The 17852-nt window shown below is 48.9% G+C and overlaps 1 protein-coding gene across 1 annotated transcript in view; it reads left to right on the forward strand.

Moving 5' to 3' along the window:
* The window catches only part of NOTCH1 (notch 1), a 40597-nt gene extending 29786 nt beyond the window's left edge, over window positions 1-10811 (forward strand). Inside the window, exons 21-34 of the mRNA XM_026062071.1 lie at window positions 222-406; window positions 860-992; window positions 1305-1562; window positions 1667-1779; window positions 2409-2980; window positions 3783-4211; window positions 5014-5162; window positions 5783-6002; window positions 6371-6461; window positions 6739-6904; window positions 7672-7967; window positions 8394-8541; window positions 8654-8751; window positions 9212-10811. Of these exons, the coding sequence (XP_025917856.1) occupies window positions 222-406; window positions 860-992; window positions 1305-1562; window positions 1667-1779; window positions 2409-2980; window positions 3783-4211; window positions 5014-5162; window positions 5783-6002; window positions 6371-6461; window positions 6739-6904; window positions 7672-7967; window positions 8394-8541; window positions 8654-8751; window positions 9212-10684 (4331 nt within the window). The 3' untranslated portion in view covers window positions 10685-10811. The remainder of the gene's footprint in view (window positions 1-221; window positions 407-859; window positions 993-1304; window positions 1563-1666; window positions 1780-2408; window positions 2981-3782; window positions 4212-5013; window positions 5163-5782; window positions 6003-6370; window positions 6462-6738; window positions 6905-7671; window positions 7968-8393; window positions 8542-8653; window positions 8752-9211) is intronic.
* The last annotated feature ends 7041 nt before the right edge of the window (window positions 10812-17852 follow it).

Below are 17852 nucleotides of genomic sequence, written 5' to 3' on the forward strand. Positions count from 1 at the left end.
TGCTGCTGGGCTCTGCAGCTGAGTTCTGTTTTGGGGGGTCTTTGGCACAATGCAGAATGATCTCAAGGACTACTGTAAAGTGCACCCACCACCCCAGAGGCTGCAATCCTGGCTGCACGTCCCCGGTGGGACACATGGGATGAAGTGTGGCCAGGATGTGGTTCTGTGGTGCTTGGCTATTGCTGAGGTCCCTGTGTCTCACTGTGCTCTCTCCCTGGCAGGCATCGATGTAGCACATCTCTGCAGGAACTCAGGGCTCTGCGTGGACACTGGCAACACTCACTTCTGCCGCTGCCAGGCCGGCTACACTGGCAGCTACTGCGAGGAGCAGGTGGACGAATGCTCCCCCAACCCCTGCCAAAACGGAGCCACCTGCACAGACTACCTGGGAGGCTATTCTTGTGAGGTGGGTGCCACGGTGGAGACTGCGCCCCGCAGCAGAGAGGGGCAGGGCTCTGGGGTGCTTCCCTGCCTGCAGCTGTTCTATCATTGATGGAATCGGATCACAGCCTGTTCTGTGCTTTGAGATCCACTGGAGGAAAGTGCCAGTTACTGCCTGCCTTCTGCAAAAGGAGCTGCCCAAACTTCAGACTGGCATAATGCCTCTTTGCCAAATTAAAGGCTGAGGGTGTTCCCTGGGTTTCTTTTGCAGCTGCTCTCCCATGCAGTGCTGTGGCACAGGGTGAGGGCAGCGAAGGCTGCGTTTGGCCCTTTCAGTCGGGTTATGATAGCTCCCGAGGGCAGGGGCTGGAATAGATCAGGCATTCGCATATCCCAGGAATCATTTGGGAGCTCCAGACTGAGTGGGACCATTACTGGAGTGAACATCTCTAATAGTTCCCCTCTTCCCTCCTTGCAGTGTGTGGCTGGTTATCATGGAGTTAACTGTTCAGAAGAAATCAATGAATGCTTGTCCCACCCATGCCAGAATGGAGGAACCTGCATCGATCTCATCAATACCTACAAATGCTCCTGCCCCAGAGGGACTCAAGGTAAATTAATTCTCCAGGCTGGGGCATTAGCGGGCTGAGTACTGATATCCTTGATATCTGCTCATTAGCCGCTCAGGCTAGCAGAAGCAAATGCAACGGTAGAGGTTTGCGTTTGCTTGCTAGCTTAGCCGTCAAGGCCGCGTAACCTTGGACTCGAGCTGCATGGTGCTGCGCGCTTCCTGCCAGAGCAGTGGCTCAGACTGCCATTGAGCTGGTCAGGCTCAGCCCTCTGCAGGGAGGTTCACTCAAGGGACCCCCGTCCACCCCGATACTGTTTGATGAGCTGTGTGGGTTGTTCCCCCATTTCTCTAGGGGTGCACTGTGAAATCAATGTGGATGACTGCAGCCCTTTCTTTGATCCTGTCACCCTGGGGCCCAAGTGCTTTAACAATGGCAAGTGCACGGATCGGGTAGGTGGCTACAGCTGCATCTGCCCCCCTGGCTTTGTAGGGGAGCGCTGCGAGGGAGACGTCAACGAGTGCCTGTCCAACCCCTGCGACGCGCGCGGCACCCAGAACTGCGTGCAGCGTGTCAATGACTACAAATGCGAGTGCCGGCCTGGCTACACAGGTGAACACCATGTCCTTCCCACTCCCACAGCACCCAGCCCTGCAGCCCCCAGCCATCTCACATGGGTTCCTCTGTGTCTCACACGTGTTCCTCTCCCTTTGCAGGGCGCCGCTGTGACACGGTGGTAGATGGTTGTAAGGGCAAACCCTGCAGGAACGGCGGAACGTGTGCAGTTGCCAGCAATACTGGCCGTGGCTTCATCTGTAAATGCCCCCCGGTACGTATCCGCTCCTCTCTAGTGGTGAGCAGTGCACAGGCCTAGGATATTGCATGAGCCCTGCAAATCAGCCCCTTGCAGAGAGCTAAGATATCACCAGTTTGGGGGATCCTTTCTTTCCAGCAGTAGGTAGAGGCTCCCCCAACAGTCGGCGAGTAAAGGGCCCAGTATAGCCCCAGAGGCTATAGCCTCTGGGGGTAGCTAGGTGCAAGCATGGAAGAGGAGAGGGTTTGTTGCGGGTGTTCACTGCAGGGGGGGTGTATCCATATCCTCCTCACCAGTAACGAGGCTGGGTCACTGTCAGAGAGAAGGAGGTGGCTGAGCCCTAAGGGTATGGCTCTGTTGCACAGACTCCCTTCCACCTTGCCTGATGGACCATTATTTGTGCCATGTGCAGTTGGACCAGCCAGCTTTGGAGAAGAGCCCCCTTTCATTTTGAGGGGGATGGTCTAACAAGGTTTATGCTCTGGACCGTCACTAGTTTCAGGGGAAGCCCCAGAGCTATGCTCTGTTTATGTCTATCTGATTCACTAGGTTTGTGCCCAGTTTCCCAGAACATGTGAGTGTTTTATGCTACTCACAGGACTGCATCAGTGATCCTAACTCCTTCCTTGCTGTCACCTCCCCAGGGTTTTGTTGGTGCCACTTGCGAGAATGACTCCCGCACCTGTGGGAACTTGCACTGCCTGAATGGTGGCACCTGCATCTCCATCCACAAGAGCTCCAAGTGCATGTGCACACCAGCCTTCACGGGTCCTGAGTGCCAGTACCCGGCCAGCAGCCCCTGCAATTCCAACCCCTGCTACAACGGGGGCACCTGCGAGTTCTTCAGCGATGCCTCCCCCTATTACCGGTGCAACTGCCCTGCAAACTTCAATGGCCTCAACTGCCACATCCTTGACTTTGATTTCCAAGGTGGGATTGGGCAGGATATCATCCCACCCAAAATCGAGGAGAAGTGTGAGATTGCAGTTTGTGCAGGGTACGCCGGCAACAAGATCTGTGATGGGAAATGCAACAACCACGCGTGCGGCTGGGATGGAGGTGACTGCTCCCTCAATTTCAATGACCCCTGGAAGAACTGCTCCCAGTCACTGCAGTGCTGGAAGTACTTCAACGATGGCAAGTGTGACTCTCAGTGCAACAACGCTGGCTGTCTGTACGATGGCTTTGACTGCCAGAAGTATGAAGGGCAGTGCAAGTAAGTGACTTGCTCCTTGGCCCTCTTGCTTTAAAGCCGTGACCTCATGTTGATCATCTGGGGATATTTTCTGGTTGTATATGCTAAAGCTCCAAAGTTCAGACTTGTTATTTTATAGCTTATTTTGCTTTCCATGTGCTGTTCTGCTATATATGGGGCTGCATCTCAAGCCACCATGCTTCCCTGTGGTGTTACTGAGTTTTACGTCCACTTAGAAGCTTTCTGTGTTTGCCTCTCTCTGGATTGCTTCCCTAACCTTGCCTGTATCGTGCCACAGTGAATTTCCTCCATGCCATCTTTGCTCGATCCATCATCCCCTGCAGGCATTCACCACTAAATTCTGTAGCCCACTGTAGTATCACAGTGAGTTTTAGTGTAATGAGAGCTCAGATGGAAGACCAGCCAAAAATATGATGATGTTAGCATCCAGGCATTTACCAAACATTGTCTTTGGCAACAGCAGGAACTCAATCCCAGATTCCTGGACAAACTCTGGTTTGAGAAACTATTCTGTGTCCCTGTATCTTCTCTGAGTCACAGTAATTTGTCCTTGCCTTTTCTGGTGTCTAAAATGCTGCTTATAATTTAACAGCTGCTATCCTTCACCCCCAGAGGTGTACAGTTTGCAGCGCTGCATGAAACAATTCCCTTTTATGTAAATCAGTTTAGCGTCCATCAGGATGAGCAGTACTTACATGAAAGAGATATCCTTGTGAAACAGAGATTATTTTCTCAGCAGATAGGTAATCTGAGCAGTACTTAGTCTAATATATCCTTCTGCCTTTCTTTTTTTTCTGCCCAGCCCTCTGTATGATCAGTACTGTAAAGATCACTTCTCAGATGGTCACTGTGACCAGGGCTGCAATAATTTTGAGTGTGAATGGGATGGTCTGGACTGTGCAAACAATATGCCAGAGAAGCTTGCGGACGGCACTCTGGTCGTGGTGGTCCTGATCACTCCGGAGAACCTGAAGAACAATTCCTTCAATTTTCTCCGGGAGCTGAGCCGCGTGCTGCACACCAACGTGGTCTTCAAGAAGAACCCCGAGGGAGAGTATATGATCTTTCCATACTATGGCAATGAGGAAGAGCTGAAAAAGCATTACATAAAGAGGTCAACAGAGGACTGGTCAGATATGTCTAGTGCTGTCATCAACAAAGTAAAGACCAGCCTCTACTCCAGAGCTGGCAGAAGGCAGAAGAGAGAGCTGGATCAGATGGACATCAGAGGGTAAGGGGGATCAATGAGTTCTTTTTTTTGCTGAGCAGCCTTTGTTTTCTGTGTTGATAATAGTAACATGCTATGAAGAAAAGGATGTAGGCCAGATAATTGTATTTAGATGTTGCTTTCTGTATGAATAGAAACCGGATTTTGCTCTTATGTGGGAAAAGCGAGTGATTGCTCAGGAGTCCCTGATACAATGCTGCAACAACTCTCACGATTAAAGGAGTCTTGTGTATTGTTAGGAGCCGGGACTGGGCTGGGTGGGGCCTGGAAGCAGAGGCTGGTCTGACCATCTCTCTGATTTCAGGAAGTCATTAAGTTAAGCCTCAGTTTCTCCCTGGGAAATGCTTTCTATAGCTTTGTTGTAAAACTCAATTACTGCAAACTGTAAGTGTTTGGAGATCTTTGGTATAAACATATAGATCCAACCTTCTCTCTCTCTGTGGACTCAATCAAAAATCTTGAAACCAAAGGAGTTACAGCAAAAAAACTGATGTGAAAAGATCTTAAGGGCTCCCATACAGCATTCTTATTTAAGATGCTGTAGTGTCTGGGTAATTTTAAAGCACTGTTAAGCAGAGACTCCCCTGCATTCCTGTAGACAAGGAGTTAGACTTCACTTCATTCAGATAAATCCAATAGACCATCGGCGTGAGCTGCAGGGCTTGGGCCACAAAGAAGCAAAGAAATGGGTTCCCACCTTCTAATAGCCACTGATGTAGGGTTAAGGAGGGAAGGGAGACGGGTCTTATCTATCTTTCAGTGTGATCATCCCTCCTTATTTTTCATTGACTCTTCTCTCACACAGATCCATCGTTTACTTGGAAATTGATAACCGTCAATGCATCCAGTCCTCTTCCCAGTGCTTCCAGAGCGCGACCGATGTGGCGGCTTTCCTGGGTGCCTTGGCCTCCCTTGGCAACCTGAACATCCCCTACAAAATAGAAGCTGTTAAAAGTAAGTGCAGTTGGCCGGATGGAGACGAGAGACAACTGAAACTTTCCAGTCCTGTCCATGTCTAGTTATTTGTCAGCTGGCTCAGATAATGTATCTGGGCACAGTATGGTTTTAATAACCTTGCATTTAATTTTTCCTTAAGTCTGGTTTTTTTTAAATAATACAAAAATAGTTTATTATTTTTGCTTATTCCAGGTTTATTTCAAAATCATTATGCTATAAAAGTTTTTTTAAAAAAAAGAAAAAATCAACCAGCTCCAATCAATCAGTGACATGCAAGGAGTTGAAGTTTGTATCTTGAAAATCCCCCCTAAATCCTTTTGTCTTAACAGCTCAATGCGAGCGCAATGATTTGAAGTTTGCTAATCCTTTTCCTTAAAGGAGAAAAAAGTAAAGCTGTCTCCTGATGCAGCTGGCTTGTGCAGTGGAGAATTTGCCGATAGTTTGCAATTCTGATTAATAGCATATAAAATGACCTTATTTTGGGGGGGGGGGGGAGAGGCTGATTTGGATCAGCCTTAGGTACCTTTATTAACTAATTTTGCTTCATTTCCACTCTGTCACTGGTTTGCTATGCAGCTTAATGTCTCAGCGTCTCTTTGTGCCCCACTGTTTTTTAGGTGAAACAGCTGAGCCCCCAAGGAACTCCCAACTGTATCCTATGTACGTGGTGGTGGCGGCTGTGCTGGTCTTGCTTGCTTTCATTGGAGTGGGGGTACTGGTATCTCGTAAGCGGCGCAGGGAGCATGGGCAGCTTTGGTTCCCAGAAGGCTTCAAAGTGACAGAGTCGAGCAAGAAGAAGCGACGAGAACCACTTGGGGAGGATTCTGTTGGACTGAAGTGAGTAATCTGCTTGTTAACCCGTTAAACACAGCAGACTGGGGCTGTTTGGGAGCTCTTCTCAAAGAACCCGTTCGAGTTTTGTTCTTTAGTGCATCATATTGGTGTAATGGGGAGGAGGAAAATAAGGTTTCTTAGAGTCCTGCATGGGGAAAACAGTGTTTCAGTTTGGAGGAGGATTTAAATGCTTCATGGTCCATTTGAACTTGGTAAAAAAATAAATAAAAAATCAAAGAGAGCTTGAGGAGAGCTTTCTGGAAATTGCCTTGTTCATTTCTTGTTTCAGTTTTTGCATGTAGATAAACATAGTCTATCACACACCAGTTCTTGCACAGGAGTTAATTTCTTGCATGGTTTTATTTTTAAAGACCTCTCAAAAATGCTTCGGATGGCACACTGATGGATGACAACCAAAATGAATGGGGTGATGAGGAGACCTTGGACACCAAGAAGTTCAGGGTAGGTTAACTGCAAGATTTCCTTTTTGTGTTGCAAATAGTCATTCGCTCGGTTTTGACTTGAAAGGAGCAGAGTGCTGTGAGACGCAACGGAATGGAGTACCCGTAGGGGCCCAGCCTGCGCTGCTCACCACTTCTGAAGGCTCCTTTTCAAACCCGTGTGTGACAAATGCAGCTTTGTGACTTGCAGAACTTTACAAGTTGCAACTCTGTTTCCGTCCTCCCAGCCCCGTCTTTTGCATTTTTCTTGGTGTTCATTTCCCTTTGTCCTTTCTCAGTTTGAGGAGCAGGCAATGCTCCCTGATACAGATGATCAGACAGATCACAGGCAGTGGACTCAGCAGCACCTCGATGCAGCTGACCTTCGCATATCCTCTATGGCACCTACTCCACCGCAAGGTGAAATCGATGCAGACTGTATGGATGTCAACGTTAGAGGTCCTGGTAAGGCGGAGTCCTTTCTTTTGCTGTGCTACTTGTCAGTTAATCTAAAATCCTCACTTACTCCTTGCAGATGAGCAGTCCCAGCCAGACCTACCTATTTCTATTTCTAATATGCCTGTCACTATCCTCTCAGCCAAATGTAAAGGAGTCAGTGCTAGCCATTCTTCTACGTCGCATGGTTACTGTTCTGCACGACTTAAAGAGAGAGACCCTATTACATTTTGCTTTCCATAAGATCTCTTTGTTTAATCACAGAGATGGAAATTAGAGGATACAGAAAAAGTATCAATTAAATCATCCAGCTTCTCTCTCTGCCAATCCGAGATTCCTCCCCTTCCGCCAAACTGCACATTTCAGGATCGTCTTTCACTTTAACTGTTTTAATAGTAAACAGATTTTTAACTATTGAAAACATTTGATCATCCCCCACCTTTGTGAATTTATCTTCTGAAATAATTAAAATATTTAAGGCTATGCTGTACTGTACCAGAGTTTGCTTTGAGACTTATAGACTGCACCTTGCATGTTGCAGTATCCAAGCTTGCAGACAAAATAGGAAAACTAGTGAGTGATGAGATGCCACTAAGGAATTTCAGATCCATATCAGAGGAAGGATATTCATGTTTCATGTTTAGAAGCAGTCAGGAACTCAGTCTTTATGCACCCATGAGAATAAGCAGCTCTTGCAGGCAGAACATCTTGCTGAGCTGCCTGCATCACAGACAGGTAAAAAGCTTTTTTTCACTGAGTTTCTCTGTGTTTCCCAGACGGCTTCACCCCCCTCATGATCGCCTCATGCAGCGGTGGAGGGCTAGAGACTGGCAACAGCGAAGAGGAAGATGATGCCCCTGCGGTCATCTCAGATTTCATTTACCAAGGCGCCAGTTTACACAACCAGACTGACCGCACTGGTGAGACGGCGCTCCACTTGGCCGCCAGGTACTCTCGCTCCGATGCTGCCAAGCGCCTGCTGGAGGCTAGTGCCGATGCAAACATTCAGGACAACATGGGCAGGACTCCTCTCCATGCAGCGGTCTCGGCCGATGCCCAAGGAGTCTTCCAGGTACCTTCAACCTTTAGCCACCAGTCTCAGGGTGTTCTGCTGTCCTCCTCTATCTGTAGGAGAAAGCACTTGTGCTACATGTTGAGTCAGTCATACGACTGATCCTGCCCTTGCTTGAGGAAGTCATAACTTCAATGAGAATTTATTCTATAGAGTCAGTTTTGCCCTAGTAATCACTGCCCTGGCAAGGTACGGTGGTGAAATCTTGAAGAGTGAAGCCTCTCTTACCTCAGCAAAGCATCAGTGCAAGCTTTCCCTTAGTCGCTTTCCTGATGCACACCTGCCCTGGACAGGGAGGGCTGACTCCAGGGACCCTGCCCCTGGAAAGGGGTTGCTAAGCTCTGAGACGTGGGTATCCCTCTGGAGTCTCTGCCGTCTGTCTCTCTTAATGTTTGCATTTCCTGTACTTTGATCTTCTTGCGGCAGATTCTTATTAGAAACAGAGCAACCGATCTTGACGCCCGAATGCATGACGGGACCACTCCTCTGATCCTGGCTGCTCGCTTGGCTGTGGAGGGCATGCTGGAGGATCTGATCAACTGCCATGCAGATGTCAATGCTGTGGATGATCTAGGTACTGCAGGCAACTAAAACACATTCCTCCTCAGAAGCAGAAGGAAGGGGCTGCTTGCTGTTACTGTCACCGCTTGCTAATGCATCTTGTATTTCATGGTCTTCCTTCACAGGCAAGTCAGCACTGCACTGGGCAGCTGCTGTGAATAATGTTGAAGCCGCAGTAGTCCTCCTGAAGAACGGTGCCAATAAGGATATGCAGAACAATAAGGTAGGGGTCTTCTAGGCTGGCAAATACACAGGAGAAGAACTGTCTCATGAGTACATTAAAGGGTAATTTTTGCCTAAACTACAAGGCTGTCTGGCACTGAGATTCTTCTTTGGTTGTTCTGCTGTGATTGAAGCTGTTGGATTTAACTTGAAGTAGTAGTGTGGGATTTGGTCTTATGGGTGATGTTGATGGCCTGTGCAGTGCTTGGTGAGGGGTAGGATACGATGTTAGTGTGGCCATCTCCCTGCATGTTCTGGGTCACTCATAGGGTTCTTGGTTTGATATCAGTACAAAGAGATGGCTCAGCAGGATTAGAACAGGCAGCAGGAAAACCTCACCAGAGGAGGGACAGTTACAAGTCTCTCCCACCCAGTTCCATGGTTTTGGGCACGGAGCTCAGGATAGTATTAGCCAGGAGAATCTGTGAACATAAAGCCAACCGTCTTTGCTGGGTTTCTAGGAGGAGACCCCACTGTTCCTCGCAGCCAGAGAAGGAAGTTATGAAACAGCCAAAATCCTCCTGGACCACTTTGCAAACCGCGACATCACGGACCACATGGACCGGCTCCCGCGGGACATCGCACAGGAACGCATGCACCACGACATTGTGAGGCTGCTGGACGAGTACAACCTGGTGCGGAGCCCGCCACTGCACAACGGCCCGCTGGGGGCTCCCACGCTGTCCCCACCGCTCTGCTCTCCCAACAGCTACATCGGCAACCTGAAACCTGCCGTCCAGGGCAAGAAGGCCAGGAAGCCGAGCACCAAGGGCCTGAGCTGCAATGGCAAGGATTCCAAAGACCTCAAAGCCAGGAGGAAAAAATCACAAGATGGAAAAGGATGCCTGCTCGACAATTCCAGTGTATTGTCACCGGTAGACTCCCTGGAGTCGCCTCATGGGTACCTGTCAGATGTTGCCTCTCCTCCGTTGATGACCTCTCCGTTTCAGCAGTCCCCTTCCATGCCTCTGAATCATCTGCCAGGCATGCCTGATGCCCACATGAGCATCAACCACCTCAACATGGCTGGGAAGCAGGATATGGCCATGGGAAACTCCAGCAGGATGGCCTTTGATTCAGTGCCACCACGTCTCTCTCACCTGCCTGTCTCCAGTCCCAGCACAGTCATGAGCAGTGCCCCGATGAATTTCTCCGTCGGTGGAGCTGCCAGTCTGAATGGGCAGTGTGAGTGGCTCACGAGGCTGCAAAATGGCATGGTCCAGAATCAATATAATCCAATGAGAGGCAACATGCAACCAGGGACGCATCAGCAAACGCAAAGCCTTCAGCATGGCATGATGACCTCCCTGCACAATGGCTTGCCCACCACAAGTTTGTCACAGATGATGAGCTACCAGGCCATGCCTAACACCCGGCTGGCTTCCCAGCCTCACCTGATGCAGAGTCAGCAGCTACAGCAGATGCAACAACAACAGCTGCAGCAGCAAAACATGCAGCAGCAGCAGCAGCAGTCCCAACAACCCCAGCAGCAGCCACCGCAGCAGCAGCCACAACAGCATCACAACCCCAGCTCCAATGCTGGTGGCCACATCAGCCAGAATTTCCTTGGTACCGAGCTAAGCCAGCCCGACATGCAGCCGGTGAGCAGCAGTACCATGGCAGTCCACACCATCTTGCCTCAAGATTCCCAGATGCTGCCCACCTCTCTGCCATCCTCCCTTGCACAGCCCATGACCACCACGCAGTTTTTAACTCCACCCTCTCAGCACAGTTATTCCTCCCCCTTGGACAACACTCCCAGCCACCAGCTCCAGGTGCCCGATCACCCGTTCCTAACACCATCTCCGGAGTCACCGGACCAGTGGTCGAGCTCCTCTCCTCATTCCAATGTGTCCGACTGGTCCGAGGGGATCTCCAGCCCTCCCACAAGTATGCAGTCACAGATGGGACACATCCCCGAAGCCTTCAAGTAAAAGACCATGTTTCAGAGACACTGATGCTCAGTGGGAGTTAGAAGCTCAAGGGAGATCTTTTTTAAAAGGACGCTGGATGCTTTTATTAAAGGATCCTTTTAAAATATGTTTTTATACGAAAATGAAAAGACAAATTAATTTTTTTTTTTTTAGTATTTATTTATGTACTTTTTATTTTACATGAAACACTGCCTTTTTTATTTATATGTTCTATTGTTAAGAACTCAATGTGGGACACATCAGTTGTGTTCCAAGGAATCAAAAAATGAGATTTTTACGGAACATTCTCTTTTGTTTTTTGGGGGTTTTTTCATTGTGTTAATTTGAGAGGAAATGTTTATCTAAAGCTATAAGCAATGATTCATGATTCTGAAATGGCATTAATTTATTTTTTTCTTTTACAACCCAGAAAAAGATGTGAGAAAGAAAAGGGGGAGAATTAACTACAACTACCACTCTTTAGGGGGAAAAAAAATTAAGTATGAACTGAATTTTGAAATGTACTTTAAAATGTTTCCTTGACTATTATATCGGAGAGGACATTTTATGGTACTGGTCATGAATCTTTGTTTAAAGTTTCAGTATTATATAGTTGTACATTTGCCTTGATAATAGAAATTCTTGTTCTCTCTCTTTTTATATATATATAAAAATATATATTTAAATGATTTTTATGATCAAAAAACCCAAGATTATAGACCTGTAACAACAGGTTCTAAGCTAAACAAAAAAATCTACAAAATATGAATGCTGCCCAAAAACTAGGAGTATTTGTCAAACTTTTTAAAAAAAGCAAACCCGTAACTGGAGTTTATACACACAGGAAACTTCATTTTACTTTAAATATCTTTACAGGCGATTTTTTTGGTTTTGTTTTTTGCAGTTGAGTAACTGTTTAAGAAATAAACGCTGAGATTTGAACGTTTAGAACCACATCCTTATTTTAAGGATGGCCTTACCTATTTTAAAGAAGGCGCGTCTAGTAATGCGGACGGCCTGAGCAAGTACCAAGCATTATCACGCTGCCACCACCACGTGTTCGCCCGCACACGCAGGTCCTGCGGCAGCGCCGGCCGCGGGGGTCCAGCGCGGCGCTGCCGGGCGGGGGGACGCTGCCCGGCCGCAGCAGCGGGGCGGAGGGATAGCACAGCCGAGCCTGTGCTCGGAAACGTCGACATTCTGCTCGTGTTAGTCTGGAGTGATGCATCTTTTTTTATATTGATGTACACTTTTGTAGAGGTGTGGGGAACACACAAAAAGAAAAATATGTAAAATATAGTATACGCCTGTGGCAGATTTAATGTTTGTAAATATGTGTTGGTTTTTTTTAAGAAAAGGTGGATTTTGTTTCAAAAATCTAAATGATCGAGTCTTAAATATATCATAAATATATCACCTTATAGAGGTGTTGGAATATCCCTCACTTGGCTGCAAAGTTAAGGAGATAGATAGACTATGATTAGACATGCATATGAGACATGCAAATAGACAGCAGTTAATGAAGAAAACCTAAGAAAGGGGAAACATTCCTTGTTCCTTTTTATTAGAACACCAAATACAATGGATATTTCTCAAAGCACAAAGCTTTGTTGAGCACTCATCTTAGTTAACATTTCAGAGCGTTGTTATTGTGACATCCTTAACATGAGTGATTTAAACATCACGTGGCGTTAAATCTTCCTATGTTTTATAAACTAGAGTGTAGTTTAAGAAAAGATATCTTCTGTAATAAAGTTATCTACATGCAAAGTTGTAGTTTGCAAAAATGATGTATTTTTTTTGGTTAACTGATTTGCAATAAATGATGCTTCTGGGCATCTAGATTTTACTAAAACCGGAACTTAGCGTTTTTGTTGCGAACCGGTTGAAATGCTTCTGTGGCTCGACACCCGCTGTCCATCAGTACTGGCGGGCTCTTTCTTGGGACTATGTACTGGCGCTCTCCTAACATGTTGTTCCCTGACTTACGGCTCAGGGAGGGCTGTTGAACAAGGAAACCGACTCCTGGAGTTGGGCGAAGCTCTCCGTGCCTTCCGAAGTTTGGTGTGAGCGAGGCAGGAGGGGCTCTGAGAGGCCCTAGCGCAGAAGGGAGCCGACCCGGGCGGTCTCACCCGTGCTGCAGGCACGCTCGTGTCAGCGGGTGCCTCTGCCACTAGGTCCGGAGCTAAAATGGGAAGTAGTGAAAATATGTTTTGAGCAACCCTTTTTCACAGACATTCCAAATACTTTATTCTGTCCCTTAAAGGCACTGTCTCCTTATCAGTACTGTTAGTTTTTTTCGGAGGATTCTCTGGCTGATGAGACAGCCAAGGGTGAAATGGCCGCATGCTTTTAATTACCCAGGGTCTATGGAAACCGAACCCTCGATGAGTGGTGTTAAGAACTGCGTATAGAGCTTCCTATTTCACGCACAAAACGGCATATGGCAGAGCTCTCAAATGTGGTTGCTTGCACAGATATCATAAATTCAAAAGGCATCTAAAGACGCTGCTGAGGGAGAAGCGGCACCAAAGTGAAAGCACCACTTACGTCACTCGGTGGACAAACCTCATCACAGTAACTTTCTGTATTTGCTGCACTCTGAGTTTTAAGGTAATTTATTTTAAATGTTCCTTTTCCCCATGAGGACTCTACAGTGCAGCTGCGAAGTCCTCAAATACCTGGATATAAATAGCCAAACTGCAGACCTCCTCCCACATCAGATAAGCCTGGTAGCTCTTGGAACGCCAGTATTTTCTGCTCCGCAGCCGGGGAGGGAGAGGGCATGTGCGCACATGCACCAAGTATCCAGCTCTAGATGGATTCAGGGCTTTCAGATATTTGCAGTTCGGCTGGCTGGAAGCCAGCGCCACAGCAGTGCTCTTTTTGCATTAAGAGTCCTCTGCCAGCCTCCAAAAGCTACACCAGTTACCAGAGCAAATGCTTGTGCCCCCATCATCTGTCCTTAGCATTCAATGCCAGCTTAAGTGAATCATCCTCTTGGGTTTCTGTAATGCTTTACCAATCCCAACCATTTTATGCGCTTTCCAGCAAGGGTGAAATGCAGCTCCTTTGGATGCAAGGGCGGTGATTCGTCAGTATGCCCTCCATGCAAACTTAGTGGAAAGGGCTGCTTTAACTGAAGACAAATCCCTCATCTCCCCCCAAAAGACAGTGGTTCGTCAGTGACGACTTCCGTTACCACTAGGGATACCTAGCCTAGCTCGAGGATAGGCTTCCTGAGACACGTCCTTTTCCCCAGGCTGTGTCTCACTGCGTCCCATCTGGGATATGTTGGAGGAACTGTGTCTGCCTTCACCGCAATTTGCACATGTGCAGCCCATGAATCATGTCTGGGAACATCCAGCTTACCGTTCCCCTGCAGCCCATCCTTCCAGGCTTATCCCACCGCTCACGCTCTGCACAGTGCTCATGCCCATGTCTGTCTGCAAATACCGCATGCCCACATATTTCCAGTGAGACTGGGCTATACGCATGCAAAGACCTCCTCCTTCCCCCTACGCTATCTGGTCTAGGATGTAACACTGGTCACCCAGGGTCAAGACAGGAATTTGGTCTGGAACAGGTGCAAAAAGGGGCTACGAGGATGTGCAAAACACACGACGTTACAAGAAGGAACTAAATACATTTGGCTAGATTAAAGACATGAGGATTGCAAAGCATGTAATTTCCTGGAATCCATAAGCGTGGGTCAGAGGAACAGCAAGAGGGAAGAGAGGGCTAAATACCTAGGAAGGAGGCAAAACAAAGAGGTCTGCATTGGCACATGAATAAACAGCAATGAATTGGCCACAGAATAATTCAAGCTAGACATCAGCAGATGCCTAAGCACTAGAGGAGTAAGGATATGCACTATTCTCCTGGTGGGAGGTGAGTTTATAGCGCCCAAACTCCTGCCAGTCCCTCATCCCTGCCTTTTGGAGTCCCTGGTGGGTACTGGAGACAACCCTGGGGACACAGATCCCCAGGTGGGATAGAGGCAAAGCCAAATGAGAAAAAAGAAAAATGGTCCCATTTTCAACCTTTCCATCCAAACTCATGGCTTTCCCACAAACTCTGCGTTCGTCTCCTCCCAGCCCCTTCCAACCAGCCGACGTTGTCTGACCGCAAGCTCAAGCCCTCGTGTCTGCAAAAGCTGCAGGGAGACGAACGGCTCACGCCAGCCACAGCTGTTTGGGGATTCCAGGCGAAAAGGGCTGCGGAGCACTGAAATTGCATTCCAGGCGAGGGAAGCGTTCAGAAGTGTTTGCACAACACAAGATTAGCACCGAGCTGTTCCGATGGTAAGCGTGTTGCTGCTACCAGGAATCGCGCATCTGAACTATTTGTTTACACGCTGGAGGGCTTGGGTTTTTTTAGTCTTTGTTTTCATTATTCCTGCTCAATTAGATGGGACATTTAGAAATTGCTACTCTGTATTGCTTTTACCTCCAGGCTATTGGTGTTTGCTTGGAAAGTTGCTAACAGCTGCTTGAACCCTGATTGCTGAATTCTTGCTGCAGTTCAAATCGCCCCCTTACGAAAGTACACGAGGAGCCAAACTGAGCCAAGTTGCAGCCTCTCTCCAATTACACCTGGGTTCATGTGGCTGGTGTAGTCTGAATAATGTCAGCAACTAAACGGGTAAATAAATAAAGCTCAGCTTGTCTGAGTTGGCTAACTTGATACAGAATACCGATACTCCTAAGAGAAACTCTCCTTTAGCTATTGCTCCCGTTTCTGAGCGTAGACAGCAACCTTTTAAGCGTAGGCTTTCTGGGGCAGGGCTGTGTTTGCGGCTGCCTGCAGTATGGCTGGATAAATTACCAGGACTTAATGGCCAAGGTCAGCATCACTTGTACCCCAAGTAAACTGAGAAAAAGGGAGAGAAGGGGATATGCTGTTCTCTTCCCTTCAACGTGCCTTTTTAGTTGTGATGTGTCACTCTCAAGTCCAAAATTGGTTTCATTTGATTAATACAGCAAATCAGTTATAAAGCTTCATGATAGAAAGGGACTCAATATCTTAATGTAACAATTTTTTTTATAATTGCATATTAAACAGGAAAGCGGCAAAGCTGAGATCCCATCATAACTTAGTGTTTGAATTGTGTATATAGAACAGGTTAAATATAGAATGTAAATAGTTATAGATACAGGTGTAAGCTGTTGATGGTATTTACAGAATATCTATATATTAAAAAAGCCAGTCAGGCTAACTAAAATCATGTTTCCCCAGATTACACCTGTTGGGGAAAATTTCCAGGGAGGACGGGCTTTATCTGCCTTTCACGCCTGTGTAGGGAAATGGTATTTGACAAGCTGGTTTATAAGAATGTTCCTACAAAAGAGAGAGATGAAAGGCACTTTAAAAATCACAGCGCTGCCCCTGGTTCCCACACCAGCATCAAAGTGCTGCTTCCCCTGCTTGGACTGCGCTTTGAGGATATTACTGTGCTTTAATGATCAAGCGTGCAGAAAACAGCTCTTGCACTGATAATGACCCTTGATTAAGATGTTTGTTTAGGTCATTTGTATTTTCCCCGCCACAGCTTGTCGCTCAGTGCAGGGTACGACAATATAGGCACAGCGGCTGCTGCTTGTACACAAACTCTCGTAAATGAGACACATGATTCTTACGTTGGAACAGTAACTCCCCCCTTAAAAGCTTTGTGTTCGTGTGAAACAGATCCCCAAAGCAGAACGAGGACGCAAAGCAGAGCGGCGTAAAGGCTTGACTTGCACATAATGGTGTTTGATATCATGCTGCCACCTTGGCTAAAAACGGAGTGTACGCTTCTCTGGAAAAGCGCTTTCCTAAGTCTGTAAAATAATGTGTCCCGTCGATAGCGTGCAGAAGGGCTGGACTGCGGCATCTGTTATGCTGCAGTTTTGGGACACTTGTGTGCCAGTTTTGGGACACTTGTGTGCCAGTTTTCCAGATACTCACATGACTAATATCCCTTCATGATATCCCTGCATGATTAAGCATCAAGTCAAAAAAAATTAAGCCCACCCGTATTTGTGAGGCCGGGACTTTGGTTTGCGGCCGTTGACAACACGAAGGAGGAACGCAGTTTTCTTGTTTTTTGCCACCAAAGGTTTCTAGTGCGCCTCTAGTTTAGCAACCCAGTGACACCGCCGTGCGATTCGGGGTGCGCTGGGCTCCCCCCGGCGCCGGCCCCCGCATCCCCACAGCCGCGGCCGCCGCACGCGCACATCGCTCTCGCAGGGATGCCGGCGCGCTGCAGACGGTGCTTTATCCCACCCTGGCGGTCTCCTCCGCCAGTGCAACCATATTTTAGATGGAGAGGGGAGCCACGGGAGCTTTGGGGGGCTCCGAAGCCTCCGCGGAGGCTCGCGGTGAGGCGGGGTGAGCCGGGGAGGCCGCTCGGGGCTCAGCTCCACACCGGCGTCCGGCCTCGCCCGCCGCGGCCTGGCTCAGCGGCGACGGAAACCCGCGCGGGCCCGGGGTGAGGCCTGTCGGGAAACGGGCTCCGGCCAAACTGCAGGAACGGGGGTTCCTGAGGGGCCACACTCGGCAAAGGTCCGGGTGAGGGAAGGGAAGGGCGGCTTCGCCTCACAAGGGCGGCAGGGCCCTGAGCACGAGGCTCATCCCCGCTGCCTGATGAAGGCCCTGGCTCGCTCAGGGGCCTCTGCGTGGGCCGGGCCTCGCCGTGGCAGCTGCCTTGGGGTGTGCAGCGGGACCAGGGGCTGGACACGCTGGGGAACGGGGTACCGAGAGCCCCCCGCAGCAAGTACAGCAGCCGCCCCGGGAGCCTCCCGAGGCGGGACTCGAACCCGCGGCTGCAGAGGGCGCAGCCGGACTGCGCACGCGCCAGACCGCGGCGCTGCGAGCCGGGCGCTGCCAAAGCCACTTCCGTTTTCTGTGTTGTTGTTGGGTTTTTTTATCCTCCGACACTTCTGCCTTGCTACCTTCCCCTTTAAGCCGTTTCGCCAGCGAAGGCGGAAGGGGCGGGGGGGGGCGGGAGGAGTGAAACACAAACAAGCGCGTCCAGCGCCGGGCCCCGCACGCGCCGTGACGTCACCGCGCGCGCGGCGTGACACGTCGGCGGCGGCGGCGCTCGGAGCCGGATATCCCAAGATGGCGGCGAAGGGGGCTGGTGCCGCCGCGGCGGCTGCGACGGGGGGCGGCGCCCGGTGCTGAGGGGCCTCCGCTGGCGGCGGGC

This window comes from Apteryx rowi, unplaced genomic scaffold (genome assembly GCF_003343035.1).
Source record: "Apteryx rowi isolate R43461 unplaced genomic scaffold, aptRow1 scaffold_19, whole genome shotgun sequence".
NCBI lineage: Eukaryota > Metazoa > Chordata > Aves > Apterygiformes > Apterygidae > Apteryx > Apteryx rowi.